The 20,542-nt window shown below is 34.8% G+C and overlaps 1 protein-coding gene across 1 annotated transcript in view; it reads left to right on the forward strand.

Moving 5' to 3' along the window:
- DCHS2 (dachsous cadherin-related 2) overlaps positions 1 to 20,542 on the forward strand; it is a 320,767-nt gene that overhangs the window by 246,331 nt on the left and 53,894 nt on the right. The window contains exons 6-9 of the mRNA XM_074231573.1: positions 275 to 1,115; positions 4,184 to 4,423; positions 17,150 to 17,284; positions 17,612 to 17,821. Coding sequence (XP_074087674.1) covers positions 275 to 1,115; positions 4,184 to 4,423; positions 17,150 to 17,284; positions 17,612 to 17,821 — 1,426 coding nt within the window. The remainder of the gene's footprint in view (positions 1 to 274; positions 1,116 to 4,183; positions 4,424 to 17,149; positions 17,285 to 17,611; positions 17,822 to 20,542) is intronic.

The raw sequence follows: 20,542 nt of genomic DNA on the forward strand, positions 1-20,542 counted from the left end.
GAGACTCTAACATAGTTTAAGCCTTGTATGACTTCACTAAACTCTCATTTCAGATGTTGGAACAAGCCAAACAGTATAAGTTCTGCAGTGGCTTTACCTACTATGTATTATACATTCTTTGCCGACTTCCCAGATGTTATATAAAAAGAGCTAACTTTTTCTGATGAGAACACAAGAAGAATGAATAAGCCCCTAAATTAGTGTTGAAATGGAACAATGAAAACCTAAAAAAAAAAAACCAAACCCAGAAGATTTTTCTATATTTTTGTTTCAGGTGATTCCACTCTCCAAAGAGAAGCCACCAGTTTCTCGTTATATTCAGCATTTGGTCATACCAGAAAATTTTAAGCCTGCAAAAGTAATGAGCCTGATAAAGTCCCCTGATTATCTACAGCAACATAATGGAAAGTTCCAGTTAAGTATAGTTGAAGAAGACAAGGATATTCATTTTGAGATTGACAGCTCAACAGGGGATTTATTTCTTTCCAGGAAACTTGACTATGAAATGACCTCCCACTATCTTCTTAGGGTGACTACAAAAGATAACAGTCAAAATCCTCCACTGAATAGTACCATCTTCCTTAGTATTGATGTGGAAGACCAGAATGACCATTATCCTTTTTTCCAGGATGATTTCATAGTGATCAGCATAAAGGAGAATGTTTCTGTAGGTACTTTGGTTTATACATTTAATGCCAAAGATGGAGATGGCAGTTTTCTAAACAGCAAAGTACAGTATTTCATTGAAAATAAGAGTCCTTATGAAAATCCTTTCCTTATCCACCCCTCATATGGTACACTGGTCACTGCATCCCCATTGGATAGGGAGACTGTTCAGTCCTTTGTCTTGACAGTGACAGCTTCAGACCAGGCTGTGAATTTAACAGATCGGAAATTGAGAACCATGACAGCCAAGGTGGTCATTTTAGATGTCAATGACCACAGTCCTAGCTTTGTGTCCTCTGCTGTTACCTACATCTCAGAAGATGAAGAAATAGGTTCTGTGGTGCATCACATTGTTGCTAAGGATCCAGATGAAGGAAGGAATGGAAGAATCACATATCACATTCTCTCAGGAAATGAAAACAAAACCTTCATGCTGGATGAAATATCAGGTAGGATGGACTATATAAATTTTAATCTTAAACTATGTTTAAGCAAATAAATTCATGCTTTTTAATTTCTTTCATGTTTTCTTGTGGGATTATAGTTCTCAAGGTGTGATAGCTACAATTTGAAAATATATTATCATTTGTATTTCATTACCTCAAGTGACTGCTTGACCTAAGTTTTCAGTGGACACAAACTAACATATATAAGGATGATAGCATTTTTAGAAAGATACAAGTGACCACTTTTGCTTACCAAATCATAGGCTGGAGGAGGGAGAGAGGCAGAGAAAGAGAGAAAAAAGAAACAGAAATAGATAGACATAGAGAAAAAAAGAGAATAGAGAAAACAGGGTGAGAGAGAGAGAGAGAGAGAGAGAGAGAGAGAGAGAGAGAGAGAGAGAGAGAGAGAGAGAAAAGGAAAGGAAAAGGGTGGGGTTCTTTTTGGTGTCATGAACCCTTTTGATAATCTTGTGAAGCTTATGGGTCCCTTCTCAGACATGTTTTTAAATACATAAAACAAATATATATGACTCAAAAGCAAAGCAATTACAATGACATAGTTATCTATTTATCTATCTATATATGCATATATACATATATGTATACATTTATAAGTATATGTGTATAAAGTTTATCAACTCCAGGTTAACAACTTCTGATATAAAGGCAAGTATTTTCAAATAGTTAATACCCTCCTCTGACTCTTGTTCAAATCTGCAGAGGTGGAGATTGTGATTTTAAAATAGTCAAACTATGAACTTGAATCATTGACAGACAATTGAGAGAGTAATCTAGAAATTTTATTTGAAGGCCATTGAAGGTATTTTGGTACTCCTCAGCATCCATAATTTCATTGGTGGCTATATTGCCTCTTCTAGCTCACATTGCAGTGTTCTATATCTTAAGAGATGATATTTAAGAATGGCAGTGGTTAAATCAATTGATCAGCCAATGGGCAGCCTGCTGGTGAACCTCTCCAAATTTATCTTGATTCTCAGAAGACCTAACATCTTCATTAGTTCATATATGTGACCCTGGGAGTGATTTTGACATAAAGACACTACTGTTCCCATCCAATCAGTCAATCAGTCTATAGGCATTTATCAGCCATTTACCATTGACTGTACTCAACTTTGGTGACACAAAAAAAAGGAGATTCCTTCAAGGAGGTTATCTTCTTATGGGAAAGCTACCATACAAAAAAATAGGTTCACACAAGTACCTAGAGAGTAGATTTGCATTGCTTTGTTGTGGCCAAAACCCCCAAAAGAACAGAAACAAAAAACCAAACACGTGTTTGATGAAATGTCAGTAGCTTAATTGATGGCAGAAATTCCTTTCTGCTCTCAAATTCACCTTTTGCTCTTTCCTTGGAAACATTGAAAATATACTTTCTGCCAAATGCTTTGAGCTCTTTTAGTACGAATTCTCTGTGTAAAATTCTATGTGATACTGAACCTCACAATAACTTAATTTCCAAGAAAAGCTGAAAGCAACTGAATTGATAACTTATTCACTTCCTAGAAAGGAAGGAACTTTTATCTCAAACTTAGCAGAGGCAGTACCTTTTTGATGCTCTTTGACATGGAAATAGATTTCTAGCTTTTGGAAATCATGATCTCTCACTTATTATGTTCTGCCTTTGTGTGTTTACTAATCCTACACATCTGCCCTTCTGAGGGTATGTGGATGTGACCTAAACACCTAGCTGATAGAGAAATATGGCAATTGTAGGCCACTGATCTCCTCTGGAACTGGGTCTACTAGCTGTTCCATTGATACCCACTTTTTTCCTGGGGTTGCTAAAGCCAATCTGTTTAAGACTGTCAAAGAAAGAAACATGGATAGATTTACACAGCTAAGTGTCCCAGCAAAAGGTCTTCGACTGTGGCGATGCTTTTTCAATTGCTTAGGCATTTTTCTGGTACATAAAATGATAATTGCCAAATACATTCATGTGTGAAAGGTTTATCTCTCTCTCAAGGTTCATATTTCTCATAAGCAGACTTCTAGCAAAAGGGTTTTCAATGGTTCCAGGCTATAAAGTGGGAAAAGTGCTCAAGAGGAATAATTATTCAAAGGTGGGTTTGTAGAAACCTATACCAGAAACCTCCTGCTTAATTATTTGGAATAAAACTTCATAGAAGTTTGAATTGTTTATGGAGGAAAATACCACCCCTAAAGGAACATTTGATCCTGGGAATCAGGGTGCAAATCTTTATCACACTTTCAGCATATGGGTAGTTAGAGAACAACAGTAACTGGAAGCTCAAGCATGTTTTATTCATGAAGTTTATTGTCTTCCTCATAAAGTCTTTGCTTTTTACTGTCAGTAAAAGAGGCAGTTAACAGATAGGCAGTACAAAGAGAACATAATTCTATAATGCAGTGCTGAGAATTTCAGAAGACCAGGGGCCAGACTCTCTTTCACAATAACCAACTTATTTAGGCAGAAAATAAATATGATCTGTAGTAAATTTAAGAACCATTTGAGATACTGATTTAGAGTGTCAGTGGTCTTTGAAGACTATTTCAGATATCTTGTATGATTTAATTGTGACCCTTTCTTTAGGCAGGGAGAAAGACTAGGACAGAGGTTCTTTACCTGGAGCTATCCCACAAAGGAGTCCATGGTTTTGGGTGGGGGTCAAATTTCTTGGATGGGAAAAATAATTTAGACTATACTTAAATAATAATTTATATATAAATAAAATAATAATTTAAAAACTATTCTGAGAAGGGCTTTACAAGATTGAGAAAAACGTGTCTATCTCACATATACACATATTGATTAAGAACCTCTGCATTAGATATATATTAGATATATTCTTGTAAGTACTTTTTTCTTTAATTTTACATTGGACTAGATCTTATTCTTTATTTCTATGTTTCAGTCACGAACATTTATCAAAATTTTGAATGACTTTGAATTCTTTTTACCCCTCTTTCACAACTACATAGCCTGAATGAATTTTCATCAAAATATCCCAGTTAGATAAATGAATAGTGAAAATTGCCTGCCCCTTTGGGGATATTGATGATATTTTTATCACTTAAATTTCTCCACCTAGGCTTGTTAACAACTATTTGTCCTTTGGACTATGAAGTACAGACCTTTCATGTACTGACCCTTCTGTCACTGGATGATGGTCTGCCAGCACTCTCTACAACACAGACTTTGACAATTTATGTTCTTGACATAAATGATGAGGCACCAGAATTTAAGCAATACGTCTATGAAGCTACGGTTGCTGAAAACCAGAGTCCGGGGCAGTATGTTACCAAGGTGGAAGCTGTTGACAGAGATTCAGGTACTTTCATTGCCTTTATACTTAGTTGTTTGATCTAGATTATGGAATAGCACATTGTTTCTAGAGAAAAATAGGCTAACCCTCTGAGAATGACTTTCTGAAAGTTATTGTCTATTCATTCTCTGGAGGGCCAAAAATATAGCTTATGAATGCTCAGAAAATGATACTTGGCTTAAATTTAAAGTTAGACATGGCCCAGAAAACTAATAGGAGCACTCTCTCCAGCTTTCTTGATTTTCTTTACCATTCAATTAAAATAATTTATTTAATTCCCTGGGGGGGGGGTATGATTAAAGCTATGCAAAGATCAGAAATGATTCCAATCCTTACTTTCAAGAAACTTACAGTCTAGTGGAATGGAAGTAGCTCCTAACTGAGGTTTACATTAGGATTTTTTTTTCCTTCAAATAGGAAGACATGAGAGTGGGGAGAATAATCTAATTCAAGGGGGGGTACATTTGTTGTGGATCAGTTGTTTTCAGTCATTTCTGACTCTTCATGACTCCTTTATGGGGTTTCTTGGTAAAGATCCTAGAGTATTTCCTTCTCCAGTTCATTTTACAGATGAAGAAACGGGGGTTAAGTGACTCCTCCAGGCTCACACAGCTATTAAGTGTCTGAAGGCTGATTTGAATGCAGGTCTTTGTGACTCTAGTACTCTCTCTACTGCTCCATACTGTACATATGCAAAAAAAGTTAGAAATTGTAGGTCTCAAAAGTATCTAGTCTTCCACTGGCTTAAAGCTTAGGGAATATTCTTCCTTACTTATTCAGAGAGATGTGTTTATAAGACACCACTGTTTTTAGCTAATTGTTCATGTTATATTTGTTGATTAAAATGTCATAAATACCCTGAGAAATATAGGCTATCTGTTTCTTTTTTTCATTTAGAATCTATCAAAAAAATCATATAAAGTTCTATTCATCCAGTTCTTATCTACTATGCTTAGGAGAATGTCTTTGATATGAACAGGCACTCAAAAAGGAAAGGAAATGACATTCCTTATAACCCCCCCCCCCCATCCTGACCAAATGCTTACCAATAAACTGCTTTCATCTTTCATTAACTAGAATTCTATAAGAGTTTTTCATTATTCAAAATATAGCTATGATCTATATGCTGTAATACTCAAAATAAGTAGTAGAATATGTGACTTTTGCCATTAATAGTATGTTTCATTTGTGAATGTTAGTAAAGATTAGCAAAAACCATACTGATTCCTTTTTTCCAATTGTTATATGTAATAAAATTAATTTTATATCTAAATAATATAACATTATTGCAGGGTAAATTTTTTTTCTGGAGTTATTTCTGCAGTATTCATAATGAATTTGTTCAACTTTTAAATTAAAAAAAATTTAATCAGAATTTTTGGCCAAATTTTCATGACCTCTGTTTAAAATCACTTAGGTGCTTCTGCTATATAATTTAGATGCTCTGGCCAAATGGAAAAGACTTTCTCTCCTTATTTCTTTGCTATTCAATTTGACAACATTCTTCTTTTACTATTTCAATTGAATGTGATAAACAAAGTTGAATATGAAATTTGAAGGAAATAATTTTAATACTATACGTAAATAGGTTATAGGTTCTATATTGCATTGCATTGAATCCTTATAACTTTGCAGATAGTTAAAGTCTGAATCATTTATAAATGTCTTTATAATGGTGATTAAAACTGGTATTTTTCAGCTGTACTTCACGCTTTTGACCAGAGTGGGGCAGCATGATCAAAGAATTTTTCTCTTTTTTCCAGTCATCAAGGAAGAGTTATTGCATTGCTTTGATAACCAGTGATTGCCTTACCACACTACTTAGATGAAAGATAACATAGGAACTCCTAAATATTAGCATTCTGTAAGGTGAACTCTATATAGCAAGCAATGTAAAATTCAAGTGGAATTGTATTTGTCTAAAATACTACTGTGAATAAACAAAGCAATGTGAACTACCCACTTTTATACAAACATTTCATGCCCAATCCTGCCTTCCTTTGAAGTTAGTTGGTGATTAACAAACATTTAATAGTACAAAAATCTTCTGTTGGGTTAAGTTATGATTCTATAATATAATGGTGATTTTGTTTAATCTTCTCTTCAGTTCATGACTCTATAATTGCCTCTTTTCCTTCTTCCTTGTCTTCCTCCTCTTCCCCTCCTTCTCTCCTTCCCTTTCCTCTTCTTCTTCATACTTTTCCTATTATTCCTCCTCCTTCTTTCTCTTACTCATTTTGAGAAAAAAAACAATGTATTTTTATGGTATTGAACAATATCATGTTTTTTTATGGTATCTTTTAGATGGAATATTACAGTAGTATGTTTCATATTCACAATTCATAGAATTTGGAGCAGTGAAGGCTGCTCTTTCCAGAGAAGTTTCTTTTTGAATTAAAAAAGATACTACTAGTAGTAACTAAAGACATTAGCACCAAACTTGGAATCTATGAGAACTACCATTAATTTTGGAGGATCAAAAATATCCTTTGTAGTCTTATAGTTACCTTGCTAAAGGATCCAACAAGTAAGTTTGGATGGAGTCTATGCACTATTCAAGTGCTGAAACAATATTAAATTGAAATGATACTTTCAAGGTTTGAATGCCACACAGGTATGTGGAAATATATAATGGAAACTTTATTCTCAATTCTTGTAGGATAAGATTTCTGGAACCAAGTTCTCTTCCTTGTTTATGTCTAGCTCCATGAAAAATCTCTGGAGAATTTATCAATCAAAATTGCTCTAAAAACTAAAACCCTTAATTGTGATTCCACTAAGAAAATTAGCAGTAGGAGTAAAAGTCTTATAATTTTTCCATTATTTTTTGGTGATTTTAAGTAAAGTAGAAGTTTGATTACCTCCCCACAGTATCTATTAGAATAGCCTTAAAATAAAATAAAATAAAATAAAAAATAAAAAACAAACAAACAAACAAACAAAAAGAATAGCCTTAAAATGTTCTCTGACCATATTAACAATGTTCTGAGGCTTGCAAAGTACTTTCTATACTATTTATTTAATTCGAGTCCCATTCATATCAGCCCTATGAAGTAGCCACTCATCATGGCATAGTGTGTTTACTGTTTCAGTGTCTATTTGCTTTGTTTTATAACATCTTCCTTATACTTCAGTTGTCCCAAGAGTCATTTCATAAGCATACTAGGTGTTATTCCATGTTATTAGATCAGTTGCATCAAAATACTTTTTCTGTTACTGAGGCAAAGATTTCTAGATATTATAGACTAATTAGAAGTAATCAAGATATTTCCCTTTACCAAGCCAGATTATACAAGTTTTCACAGTACTATATAAGTCCAAACCATGCCTATTGCCATGAATAAAAGTAGATTTTATTGCTCTGCCCATAGCTTTTGTTGTATTTGTTAGGGAACATAAGTGAATTCTAGATGGATATGAATTGTGAAAGAGAAAAGGTCAAGATTGTCTATACAAAGTACCACTTCCTGAGGGGGTCCAGCCTCCACGGGGTCCTTGGCACCTGACAGGAGGGATAGAGTTGGCGAAATGAGTTGAGTCAACAAGTGGGTAAAGGCAGGAGTAGGTTGACTGACTGTCAGCAGCTTGGATTTATTTTTATAGTCTCAGAATCTTGTATGTTTCAAGCAAGCTAAGATCATTTCCTTGGTTACAGAAGTGTACAATTTTCATCATCAATCATATAATTCATGTGGTTACAAGTTTTAATCATGTGATTACAAGTTTAATTAATAATGATATAGTTAATTGATTTCTTGTCCCTACTCAGACCATGATGACCTCAACCTGTTACCATGTTTATTACTACATTGTATAATTGTTAATTCATTTAAAGTTATTAATTAAGCAATTCTTTTAGTGGAAAGATTTTTATATTTTTTGTGTAAGTAATGTTTTTTGATACACTTCCTTAACAATCTATAGTGAGGGTCTTTATGCTTGTCCACCCATCCATTAACTCTTACAATAACCAATTTTTCTTTCAGGCCTTGTTGGTAGAAGCCACAGTTTCTGTGACTTTTTTATTCTTTCCCATGAAACTAAGGCTGCTGGAGTTCACATATCGGTCACCTGTACTAACTACTTTCTCACCATTTTTCATATATTCCTGTGTATGGTAAGGGGGGCAAAACTATTAATGTCCCTGGAATTCTATCTGACCCATCTTGTTTCTGTTTTCCCTGTATATATTCTGGCATCCCTTTGGAATTCCCAGTGTTGGGTTTTCCAGAGATTTCATAATGTTGAAGCCTTTTGTATGCCTCAGGGAGAGGCAGTCCTGTTAAATTTGAACAGAATTTACAATTTTTTTATTCAAGGAATTTTTCTGAAATCCTTCCTTTATAGTCATTCCACTATTAGGGGCGTAAATATTGCAATCAATAATAGACCTATATATATTGAAGAAGGAAATGTTGTTCCATCAGGCAGTGTGACTGTCTTGAGTCTTCTTGTTATTACTGTGTCAAACAGCTTAGAGACCCTGGCTCCCAACAACTTCCTTTCTAAGAAATGTGAAAGATAAAAACTATATAAGGATGGAAAACTATATAGGGCAATGTTATATGGAGGTCAAGGATGGGAGAAATTTGACTAAATATCAAGAAGAGTAGGTAAGAGTAGAAATAGCCAAAAGGTAATCAACAGGTCCAAACTCCTCATTTTACAGATGAGGAATCTATAGGGTGTCTTGCGCAGAGTGACCCAGGTAGTAAATAATAATAGAAACCCAGAATTTGATCCTAAGTTCTGACTCTAGGGACAACTAGTTGGCACAGTGGATAGAGGACCCAGAAGTAGACCCATCTTTTTCAGTTCAGACTCATACAAGATGTATGATCCTTGGCAAGTCACTTTACCCTATTTACATCAGTTTCCTCTTCTATAAAATGAGTTGGAGAAGGAAGTGGCAAATAATTCTGGTATCTTTGCTAAGAAAACCTCAAATGGGATCTTGAAAAATTTGGACATAACTGAAAATGACTGAACAACAAAAAGATCAACATTAAGTTTTGTCTAGATTTAATAATGAGAAATGATGTCAAATTTCTTTGAAGAAATTATATAGAACTTTCACTCACCCCAATTTCTACTTGAAACAAAAATCCACCTTTTGAAAACTATTACTTTAATGATGATTTTCATGTTGTTAAATATAACAGTTACTGAAAAATCAATTATAACTCACCTGAAGGGCAGTGAAGCAATGGATAATGGGTATAAGTAGGAAATATTATATTACATAAATTTTAACAGTGTTAAAAAAGACTAATTATGTATGAGTTGTAGCATAAAAGTTATAAATGTGATACTAAAAATGTTGATAGGTAGTAAGAAAATCTGAGTGTTGCACTGGTGCTGATTAAATATCAAGAGACCTAAAATTGGGGGTGTGGCATCACATGCTTGTGATTCCTTCTTCAATGAAGACTGAGAGATGGATTTCTTGAGCTCAAAAGTTCTGAGCTGTAGGGAGCAAAGATAATTGGGTGTCTGTATTAAGTCCATTATCAGTATGATGAGTTGTAGAAGTTAGGGAACCAGACTGCCTAAGGAGGGGCAAACTGACTCAGGTAAGAAAGAGAGCAGGTCAATGTTCCTATGCTTTCTTCAGTAGTGGGATTGTTCTCTGAGTGACTTCTGTGCCCCCAGATTAGGGAAGCTAGAGTGATTCAGAGGATGAAGGAAAGCGAGAAGTAATGGGATAGTTACATAGAATGCTACCCCCAGGAGAAAAACCACTGTGTTGACTTCCTGTGGCAGATTTATTGGAAGACATGGATAAGAGTCTCACAGAATGAATATGTTTGAAGGGGTAGTAATCTATACCACTGGAGGGAGTGCTCAGATTATGAGATAGCAAATCTGCCCAAATATAGAAGAAAAAATATTAGTGAAGATATTGGAACATTAAATAAAGAAAAATCAAGGAACAATCAAGGATAGCAATGTGCTCAGTCAAGGACAAGATAGTAAGGGCAGAAAATATGAACCAAGATGACAAGCTTTTCTAATAGACAACTCTGAAGAATTTATGCAGAGAGATGATTGTTACTGTAGCCTTGAGAGGTTAAAAAAAAAGGAAGCTTTATATCCCACTTAATTAAATATCTCAAAAAAGTAAGCAATGGAAGAGTTCTTTCTTGAAAAATAATAGTTCACACTTACATATCACTTTAAAATTTTCAAAACACTGAAGAGCCAGGAAAAATTAGAGAAGGGAGGATATGGGCAATGCCAGAATGCCAGTTTGAAGCAGGAAGAAACAAAGGATTTAGTGGCAAACCATGTGGCACAAGAATTATGATCAAACCATGAAAAAAGGAATGGCCTGAGGCTGATGGCCACACTACAGAGTTCTCCAAGTCTGCTGAGACATGCCCCAGCCAATTTTGGACTGCATTTTCAATGGCATGGGAGAGGATGAATAAGGTTTGAAAAGTAAAAGAGAACAAGAAAGGTTATGAGACACTGGAAGTTGCTAACATTGAATATCAATGACAAGAATTTTTCTAAGAGCTCTACTTCAAAGCTTGATGAAAACAGCAAAAGACAGAGACTACTCCACACAAAGGTGTGCTATTAAAGTGGGGAAAATAGCTGAATCTTCATGAAGTCAATGTATGGTTCAACCTTGGAATTATACTTCTGGGTTTAACGTGGAACATTTCAGATAAAAATTGATCTTATTGGACTTGAGTTCCCATGTAACATTAGCAGAAAATTTTTAAAGTTAGGATGCATCTTGGCTAGGAGACCAGTCAAGGACCATGCATTTTAAAGGCAAAATATTTAACTGAAATTAAAACAATTAGCAAAGAAATAGAAAAAACTCATATACATTTTATTAACAAGGGATTACAATTACAATTAAATTCTAATGTCTCTTACTCTTCTTTATAGTATGAATCTGCTAATTGAATGGTCTTGGTTTCTACTTCCTTTCCCCCCACCACTTAAAAATAATGGTTTTCATGCATCATGGGCCCAATATCTCAAAGAAATTCAAAGTTCACCTAATGGGAAATGAATTCTCAACTGGTTGTTTCTCAATAGAATGGAGCACGTGTAGCTTGCTCTTCATCATGCCCTATTACATGTGTTTAATTTAAGATGAATGGTGAAATGTGCCAAAAGATCTTAGAGTCACTGTCCTAGAACTGTAAGGGATTTCAGAAACCATATAATCCAATTATTATTGTAATTGATAACAAAGGCCCTAGAAAGTTAATTCATTTGCTCAAAGATTCACAAGAAACAAAGGCAGAATTTGAACCCAGTTCTAACTGCAAAGCCAGTGTTGTGAGGTAGTAAGGACAGTCAATAACCAGATAGATCAAAGAAATCTGTTGGTTGTGCAAACCATGATTATCTTTCTTCAATATAAAAATATGTTGTTCCAAAAAAATTGGTGAAATGCAATACATAAATTGACATGGACTTATTGGGAAGAAGGACAATGAATCAAAACAATGGGTAAGGCTGTTGATGATTAACCTCCTTCTTTACCCAGGTACTCACCCTTCATTTGGTGGCCAGGCTAAGTGATGTTTAGGTTCAAATATTTCCCATAGTCTAAGATTCTGTATATCATCTACATACCATTCCTGGGGGTCAGGGAAAACCTCTATGTAATAATGAAATAGGGGCCAGTGCTATGCAAACTGAGCCCCTGTGAACTTGAAGATTTTGGGCTGGTACTATCCAAAGGGCATATATATTTAAAAATCAATAAAGAGTATGCCTGGGGAAACTAAAGGTATCGTCAAGGAAAAAAAAAGTCCAGTTGACATAAGAATTAGAAATAGGAGGAAATAAAGAGGAACAAATGGAACCTTGATAATAACTAGACATTTACATCAGGAATGAAGGAATAATTTGAAGAAAGCAGGAAACCAAAATGAAGAGCAAGAGAGAGTGAACATGGAAAGTATTTTGGAAGTTAGAAATTGCAAAATACAATCCCCGCAATGATCAAACCATTTCTGGTGCCAGGTTCCCAGGCAGTAATTAGACAGGGCTCCCACCAACAGGATGTGTGGTCCTTCTAATGGCTACTATTTTTATGGTCCTAAAAAATAGCAATGTCAGTTTAGAAGACAACTCACTCCCTCGAAGAAGGGGGGGGGAGAGAACTAGTCTATGAAGAAAAATGTGAAGCTTTTGGAAGGAGATAATAGCAGTGATTGGGGTGAGAATAGGAGAAAGGTCATTGGGGCTTCAAATTCTATATGACAATGTTTCTCCATTGCAGAAAAGAGAATTTTAAAAAATCATGATGAAAATGGCAAGGTTGAAGAGAAAAACAAATAAAAAAATAGTAAGGGGATAGATAGGAAACTTTAAAAAAAAGACCTTTGCCAAAATGAAATAATAATGTTCCATTGAAAAGTCTCTGTTAAGGGAATTGCATACAGATATATCAAACTGAATTTCTTCATCAATTCAGATTTTTTGTCAATTCATCAGTTGATTAAAGACCTGCTATAGTTAAGGTTTTGTTCTAAGTGTTTGAAGATACAAAAAAAAATGAATGAAATCATCTCTGTCTTTAGTAACCTGTCATTCTAGAGGGGGCAGCAAAATGTCCAAATAAAAGTTTCTAACAGAATAAAGTAGTTGGGAAATGAGATCAGGAAAGGCTTTACGTAATCTTGAATGAAACCAAAGATTCCATGGGAAGTGGAACTTAGAAGGGAATGCATTACAGGAAAGGGAGATAGCTAATACAAAGTAATGTATGTGGGAGATAGAGTGTCTTTAATAGGGCAGGAATGGGGAGGGAACAAGAAGGACCAATCTGGTGCATGAAGAGAAATAATATCTAATTCTGGAAATTTGAGGGACAAAGTGGTGAAGATCTTTAAATACCACCTTTTATTTGATTATAGAGATAATAGGCATCCCTGAGTAAAAATGACCTGAATAAAAGCGGTGGGTTTGTTAAGAGTAGCAGATGGATATATCCCAAAAGTGTAAAGATAGAAATGTAAAAGTAGACTTGGCAACTACCTGGATACATGCGGCAAATGAAAGTGAGAGGGAAGTATAACACCAAAGTAGCAATCCTGAGTAATTAAAAGGATAATAGCATTGCCCTAGACAGTAATAGAGAAGTTTGGTAGAGGGTGAGGTTTGAGATGAGTGGGTGGGTGGGTGGGTAAGGCGAGTTCAGTTTTCTACATGTTGAGTTTGAGATGTTCAAAGGAACTTTGCAATAACAGACTTGGGGATGAAAATGGATAGATAATTAGATAAATTACGTAGATGGATAGAAGATGTATGCATAGTTTTATATGGGAGTCATTTATAGTATAAATTATAATTGGACTCATGAGCTGAACAGTTCACTAGGTAAAAGAGTGTGGAGGAAAATGGTCAGGATAGAATATTGGGGTACATTTAAATCTTAATAAGTGTGACAAGGATGATGAACCTTGACTACAAGGGACATTCTGATGGGTAGAAGGACAAAGAGAAAAGTGTCTCAAAAATACAGAGAGAAGAGATTGTTTAGGAGAAGAGGATGATTGATAAGTGCATTTTTATGGAGATTGTGTAACTGTCTGGGAAAGCCTGAAAGAGGAGAGGTTTAAAGTGTTTATGAGAATATGAAATTTGTTTGTTCTTATGAAATTTTTAAATTTAACATCTTGGAACCTATTTTCTGTTCTTTACTATTTATAAAAAGGTTCTTCTAGGGTAAACATGTTTTAGAAAAGTGAAGATAAAAACAGAATAAAAAATAATGAGTATCTGAATTTATTAAAAACTGCTATGCATATAATGGTAGACTTTATATTTATATATCACCTGTTTTTTTCCTCTCTTTTTGATTCTTTTTTTTAAATAAGGAATTACTCTGGGGTGCATATATGTGTGGGGAGGGGAGGTTTAGTAAGAAATTAAGGTGATATAAAAACAAAAAAATTTCATCTACTATGGTAAGGAGTATCTCATGGTAATGAATTAGCAGATCTAGAATTCCCATTCTTGTCTATTTATTCTTCTCACCCCCAAAGTAATAATAATGTCAAACAGTGAAATGGAAAACATTTTTCCCCTTGGTAATGCTACTTGTATCTTATATGTGGTTAAATTATTTCTTTTTTTTTAGGTTGTTTTTTTTTTTTTTTTTGCAAGGCAAATGGGGTTAAGTGGTTTGCCCAAGGCCACACAGCTAGGTAGTTATTAAGTGTCTGAGATCAGATTTGAACCCAGGTACTCCTCCTAACTCCAGAGCCAGTGCTTTATCCACTTCGCCACCTAGCTGCCCCGGTTAAATTATTTCTTACCAATGTCAAGGAAAACAATAAGAGTCTTGGAGTCAGAAGAAACCTATCTCTAAGTCTTAGCTCATTTTAGTCTTTTGTGGCTGTGGTTTCTCCAGACTATCTGATTCATAGAATTCTTGTGAGGACCAAGTGGAGTGAAGTGAAGCCCTTTGTAAAGTGAATTTGTTGTCAGCTCTCGATACCAATTCTGATTTTTCTGACAGCAGCACCATCATTATGACAAATGGAGGACATTACCAGAGTTTGTACCAGTGATGCCACTCTGTATTTTTATGGAATCTTTCTTTTAAGATAATCAAATGACTTTGTGTAGGGCATAACATAGATCTATCCTTCATTTCTGAAGATGACCAAAGACATCAAAGGATGATGTTTTTACTCATGTGAGTTGGATTTAAGTGAGGCAGAGCTGCCCAAAGTCATCAGCCACACTCTCTTCTAGAGTCAGTGGTAGACAAAAGTCCACACAACTGGTGATTCGCTATAGTGAAGTGAACTTGTAGTGAGAAAACCCTAGTTTGAGTTCATTCTCTTCCACCTACTAATTATATGTTTGGCAAGTCACTCAATTGAGCCTCATTTTTCCTCATCTTTAAAATGGGAATAATAATGAAACCAAACCAAGAATTTACATTTGATTGGAGGGCAGAGTAAATTTGCTTTTTTAGGGAAGGTGTCCTTACTAGCCACCTCCTTATTTCCTGCTCTTTGTATTCCTTTGGACCTCTGTACATAAATTTGGTACATGCCACCATTTTTATCTTCATTTCCTGTTTTGTCTTCTCCCATTAATTTGCAAATTTCTTGGGGTAAGCATTGTTCTGCATTTTTGCATTTGTATTTCCAAAGCTTAGCTCAACAATAGATAGTGTTTAATAATAAATATTTTTTGACTTCTAATTACCCATAGGATTGCTTTTAGCCTCTCTGTACCTCAGTACATTTGTAACAAAAAGAAAAAAAGAGGTTAGATTAAACCTAAGGACCTTTTCAGGTCTAAATCTATGACTCTAATTGATTTATCTAGGGGAACATGATTAAGTAAATATCATAATAAGACTTGAACTCAGCTCTTCTGGCTCTAAAACATGAGCTCCTTGTCTTCTACATTATTCTGCATCTCATTATTATTATATTACTTGTTTTAAAAAATCAAATAAATATATGATGCAATTTTAAAAACTTAAACTGTTTTAGAAATGTAATCCACTATTATTTTATTACTCATCATGCCTTTCTAAGGTATAACAATACATACATATATATATATATTTATATGTATATAGATATATTCATAACATGATTTCCATTTTTTAAAAGTGTGAGCTTATGAAATAAAAAAAACCTGAGATTAGAACCCATTCTTTTCAACTCCAAGACAATTGCTCTAAATGTTTGACCATAGTTTGTTTTATTTTAGAATATGATGTATTGAATAAAGAGGATTTACCACAGATGAGGTGGAGATTTGCAATTAAAATTTTATTGGGAAGGTCTACCCCTTCCTTTTCCCCCCAAGTTCTTCCAGCCTTTGATTAAGGTCTACACCAGTTCCAGGTGCGTGGCCTGAGTCTTAGGTCACACTTAAAGGGTGATTGTTTGTTAAGAGGGTAACACAGAAAAGTGATTGAATGGAACGTGTGCGAGATGCAAATAAAACTCATGCAATGGTATGAGATGAATGCCTACTACCCTTTGTGTATAATATAGGATTAAATTCATTAAAGTTAATGGTGTGAATGATCTTACTCTATAACTAGTGATGGAAATGACGTTATATGCCTCTCAGGGGAGTACTGAAACCTCTAAAAATATGGGAAAAATTATTTTGGATCAGTAATGGGTAAGAGTGTGGAACGACATTTCTTATTCTACTCAAAAGGCAGAAGGCTAAGCCCATCATGTGCATGCACAAACACACTTAGACACAGATATATTAGTGGTGCCACATGTGAACCTCTTGATATTTGAGAGGACACAGGGTGCTGTTACTGAGCTTATGCACCCAAGTTCAGGAACTACATGGAGAATCACAGCTTCCCCAGCAAGGTTCTTATTGTCTCATTAAATCACAATTAGGGGTGTTCCATGGAGTAATTAGGAATACACTGTAGAGTGCAAACTCATAAGACATTTTTTATGAGAGGGGAAAAAATCTTAAACATTCACTTTTGGAAAATCTCAGGAGGCTTTTGAAAAAACAAATATTTCATCCCATGAGTCTTTTCTTTGGCAAGATCCACAATAACAGTTTTCTTACCTTATTTAAAAGTTGCCTAGAATTCTTGTTTGTTTTCTCTTCAGCACCTATCTTCTAGCAAATAATCATGGGGAAAAGGATGGGAAAGCAGATTAATGGATTATAAAGAGATAGCTTATGTGGTTTTTCTCCCTTGTTTTTCTTTCTGAAACCAACCAACCAAAACCATTCTTTAAGGAATCAACTCCCAACTGCAATATGAAATCATGCCAATGGCCATATCTGGGCTTTTCAAGATCAATTCCAGTACTGGAGAGGTGGTAACAGCAGCTACACTCGACAGAGAGACTCAGGAGAGCTTCACACTTAGAGGTAACATGTCAAGATTCTTGGAATAGTCAGTGTGTTTATTTAATTCAATAGTGTTGTTATTTGCCCCCTTCTCCTACCTTATCAAGTCTGTCACTTTATTTCTTCTCAAAATGATTGTTGAATGACTCAGTATAACTGCCATGCCCTTTGGTTCATTATTAAGTGTTGTACTAAGGACAGTCAAGTTTAGACAGTTTCATCAATAAATTTTGACAGGGATTCCCTGCTCTCTCTCTTTTCCCTAATAATTTGTCAAGGGTGCAGGGTAGGTCTCAGTTAAAATCCACAGCTCTAATAGAAAACTTCCCTTTCTATATCTTCTGTCAGTACTGGTGAAGGACCAGGGAGTCCCTCCATTATCCAGCACCGTGACTATTCTCTGCAGTGTGGAAGATGAAAATGACCATGCTCCCAAGTTTATTATTCCTAACCCTGAAATCAGAGTTCCAGAGAATAAAGAGCCAGGGGTCATCTATACCATTTTAGCTATGGACATGGATTCAGGCAACAATGGAGCTGTGCGATATCATATAATTGGTAAGTGGTAGACTTCTGCTGTTTGTCTTTCAAGATGGACCCAGTTCCAGGGATTTAATGATTCCTTTGGGAGTCTGTAGAATAATGTCCATATAAAATCACAGAATGGTCACCATCACATTCCAGTTTAAGCTCTTTTGGTTTCAGCATTCCCCTTTTAACTTGAAATAGGTCTTGAACTTTTCCAGGATTTTTGGCTAATCTACCTTTAACAAAATTACAAATGGGGGATTTATTTTTCCAGGTTATTTTTCCTGTGTTCTGTTGTTTAATTATTTTGAGTGACTAAAGGCTTCATTGGTTCAGGTTTTCTTCAAGGAGTCACTCAGAGGGTGAATTGGCTACCAATGTGCTACACCAGTTTCCAGCATAGACTTGTTCGATTGTTAACTAGTCTTAATCAATAGTTACTTTAAAAAATAATTTTTGAGTTTTAGAAAGGATCTATATAACATCTACCATATGCCAAACATTATACTAAGCACTGTTTACAATTATCATCCCATTTGACTGAGAAAACAGAAGCAAAGAGAAGTGAAGTGACTTATCCAAGGTCATACTTAATAGCTATTAAATGTTTGAGGTCAGAACTGAGCATAGATCTTCTTGACTCCAGGTCTAGAAGCCACCTTTGGGACTGAGATAATGGATTCTGGTTGAATTAATGTAGAGTTAGCAATAGGTAACATTTGAGAGTTTCTGAGTACTGTTTCTTTTCATTTTAGTTCTTAGTTTCATTTATCCAGAAAAATATGAGGGGTAAAGAGTAGATGTTTATCATGTAGAAGATACCGTTTATAGTTGACACAATCCCCTTTTGTGTGGGACAAAACATTTTACAAGGATGTTATAATTAATTATTTTAAGTTGGGTTTGAGAATGACTAGGAGAAGGAATAATTGTTAATTCTAGGAATTCTGTGACAAAGCCACAATTTTTGTAATAAAAAACACTCACTTTCTTTAAAAAAAATTTTCAGCTTCAGAATAATAAATATTCATTAACTCATTCAGATGTCAGAGAGCTTAGAATTAATGCAATCTGGATACCTTATTTTCCAAATGAATCAATTGAGCTTTAGAGAAGGTCATATAGTGAGTTGGGAGGAGGGGAATAGAATTGGAATTTCTGCTACCTTCTTGCATTTGAATATTTCTATTTTTTATTTCATTTTTGCTTTTTTTAAAAATTACAGCTTTTGCAGATAATTCAAAATCCTAATTGTCTCCTTTATTTTTATGTTATACAGTCACCCTAGTGACATGCCAAAACAATCTAATCTCCAAAACTCTAAAGCAATTGTTGACATTTCTATGTCCTTGGTGCAGTGGAATGATTGGTGAATTTGGAATTAAAGGGCCTGAGTTCAAATGCTATTTCAATCACTAAGTGGTGTGATCTTTGACAATTCAATTAACACCCTCATCTTTAAAGTGAATGGGTTGGTTATTTTACTGTACTTTGCTCCTCCAAGTCAGTGATCCTATGACCTTTTTAGTGACATCCCACTTCTTATTTTGGTCAGGAGGTGTCATATTCCTTGATAATTGAAAATAAAGATACCAATTAGGGAAGATGATCTTGATATAATCTTATAAAATTTTTGTCATTCATATTTTGAGAGGTTTTTAAACAATAGATACAATGATGCTTTTTTGGGGATCAGCCAACAAGCATTGATATGGTACTTACAGTGTGCCAGACACTAAGAATTGAAGATTCAGAGAAAAATAAAAATAATTCTTGCTTTCTTTTTTGTAGTATTTTTATTTTTTCAGATTAAATATAAAGATAAATTTCATTTAAAAATTTTGAGATCTGGGGCAGCTAGGTGGAGTCAGGAGTACCGGGGTTCAAATCTGGTCTCAAACACTTAATAATTACCTAGCTGTGTGGCCTTGGGCAAGCCACTTAACCCCATTTTCCTTGCAAAAACCTAACAAATTTTTGAGATCCAAATTTTCATCATCCCTCTCTTACCTCCCCCCTTCTTTAAGACAGAAGCAATTTGATGTAGTCATATATGTGCAATCACATAAAATATATTTCCTTATTAGTCATATGGTGAAAAAAGAAACACACCAAAGAGGGAAAGCATGGCAAAATAAAGTGAAAATAGTATGCTTTGATCTGCATTCTGATTCAAGCAGTTCTTTTTCTGAATAAGAATAGCATTTTTCTTCATGAGACTTTTGGAACAGTCTAAGTCATTTATCATACAATGTTGCTGATACTGTGTACAATGTTTTCCTGGTTCTGCTCACTTCATATTGTATCAGTTCATGTAAGTCTTTTCAGGTTTTTATGAATTCTGTCTGCTTATCCTTTCTTATAGCACAATAAAATGGATATGATTATCAATTTGCCCATTGATCTAGATTTCTTAAATGTTGAATCTAGTTACTTGAATGTTAAGGATATCCTCTGGATCCTCAACTATTCCAGAAGTATACATGGGCTCCCATATTTGAAATAAGGTATCTTCCTCCATCAAATAATCTTAATTCTCCTTTACCCTCATCTGCTACTATTCTAGCTACTGACACTCCAAAACACTAACTTCAATATGTCTCTTGAATTTGCGTGTGATGCTCTCTGACTGGATAGTTCTCCCCAGTCTCTATCAATCCAAAATGTGTACAGCAGACCACTCAATTACCATTTTTGGTAATTAATATTTTAATTTAATATTTTAAGAAGTTTATTTTTTTGACCTTACCC

This window comes from Macrotis lagotis, chromosome 3 (genome assembly GCF_037893015.1).
Source record: "Macrotis lagotis isolate mMagLag1 chromosome 3, bilby.v1.9.chrom.fasta, whole genome shotgun sequence".
Classification (NCBI taxonomy): Eukaryota; Metazoa; Chordata; class Mammalia; order Peramelemorphia; family Peramelidae; genus Macrotis; species Macrotis lagotis.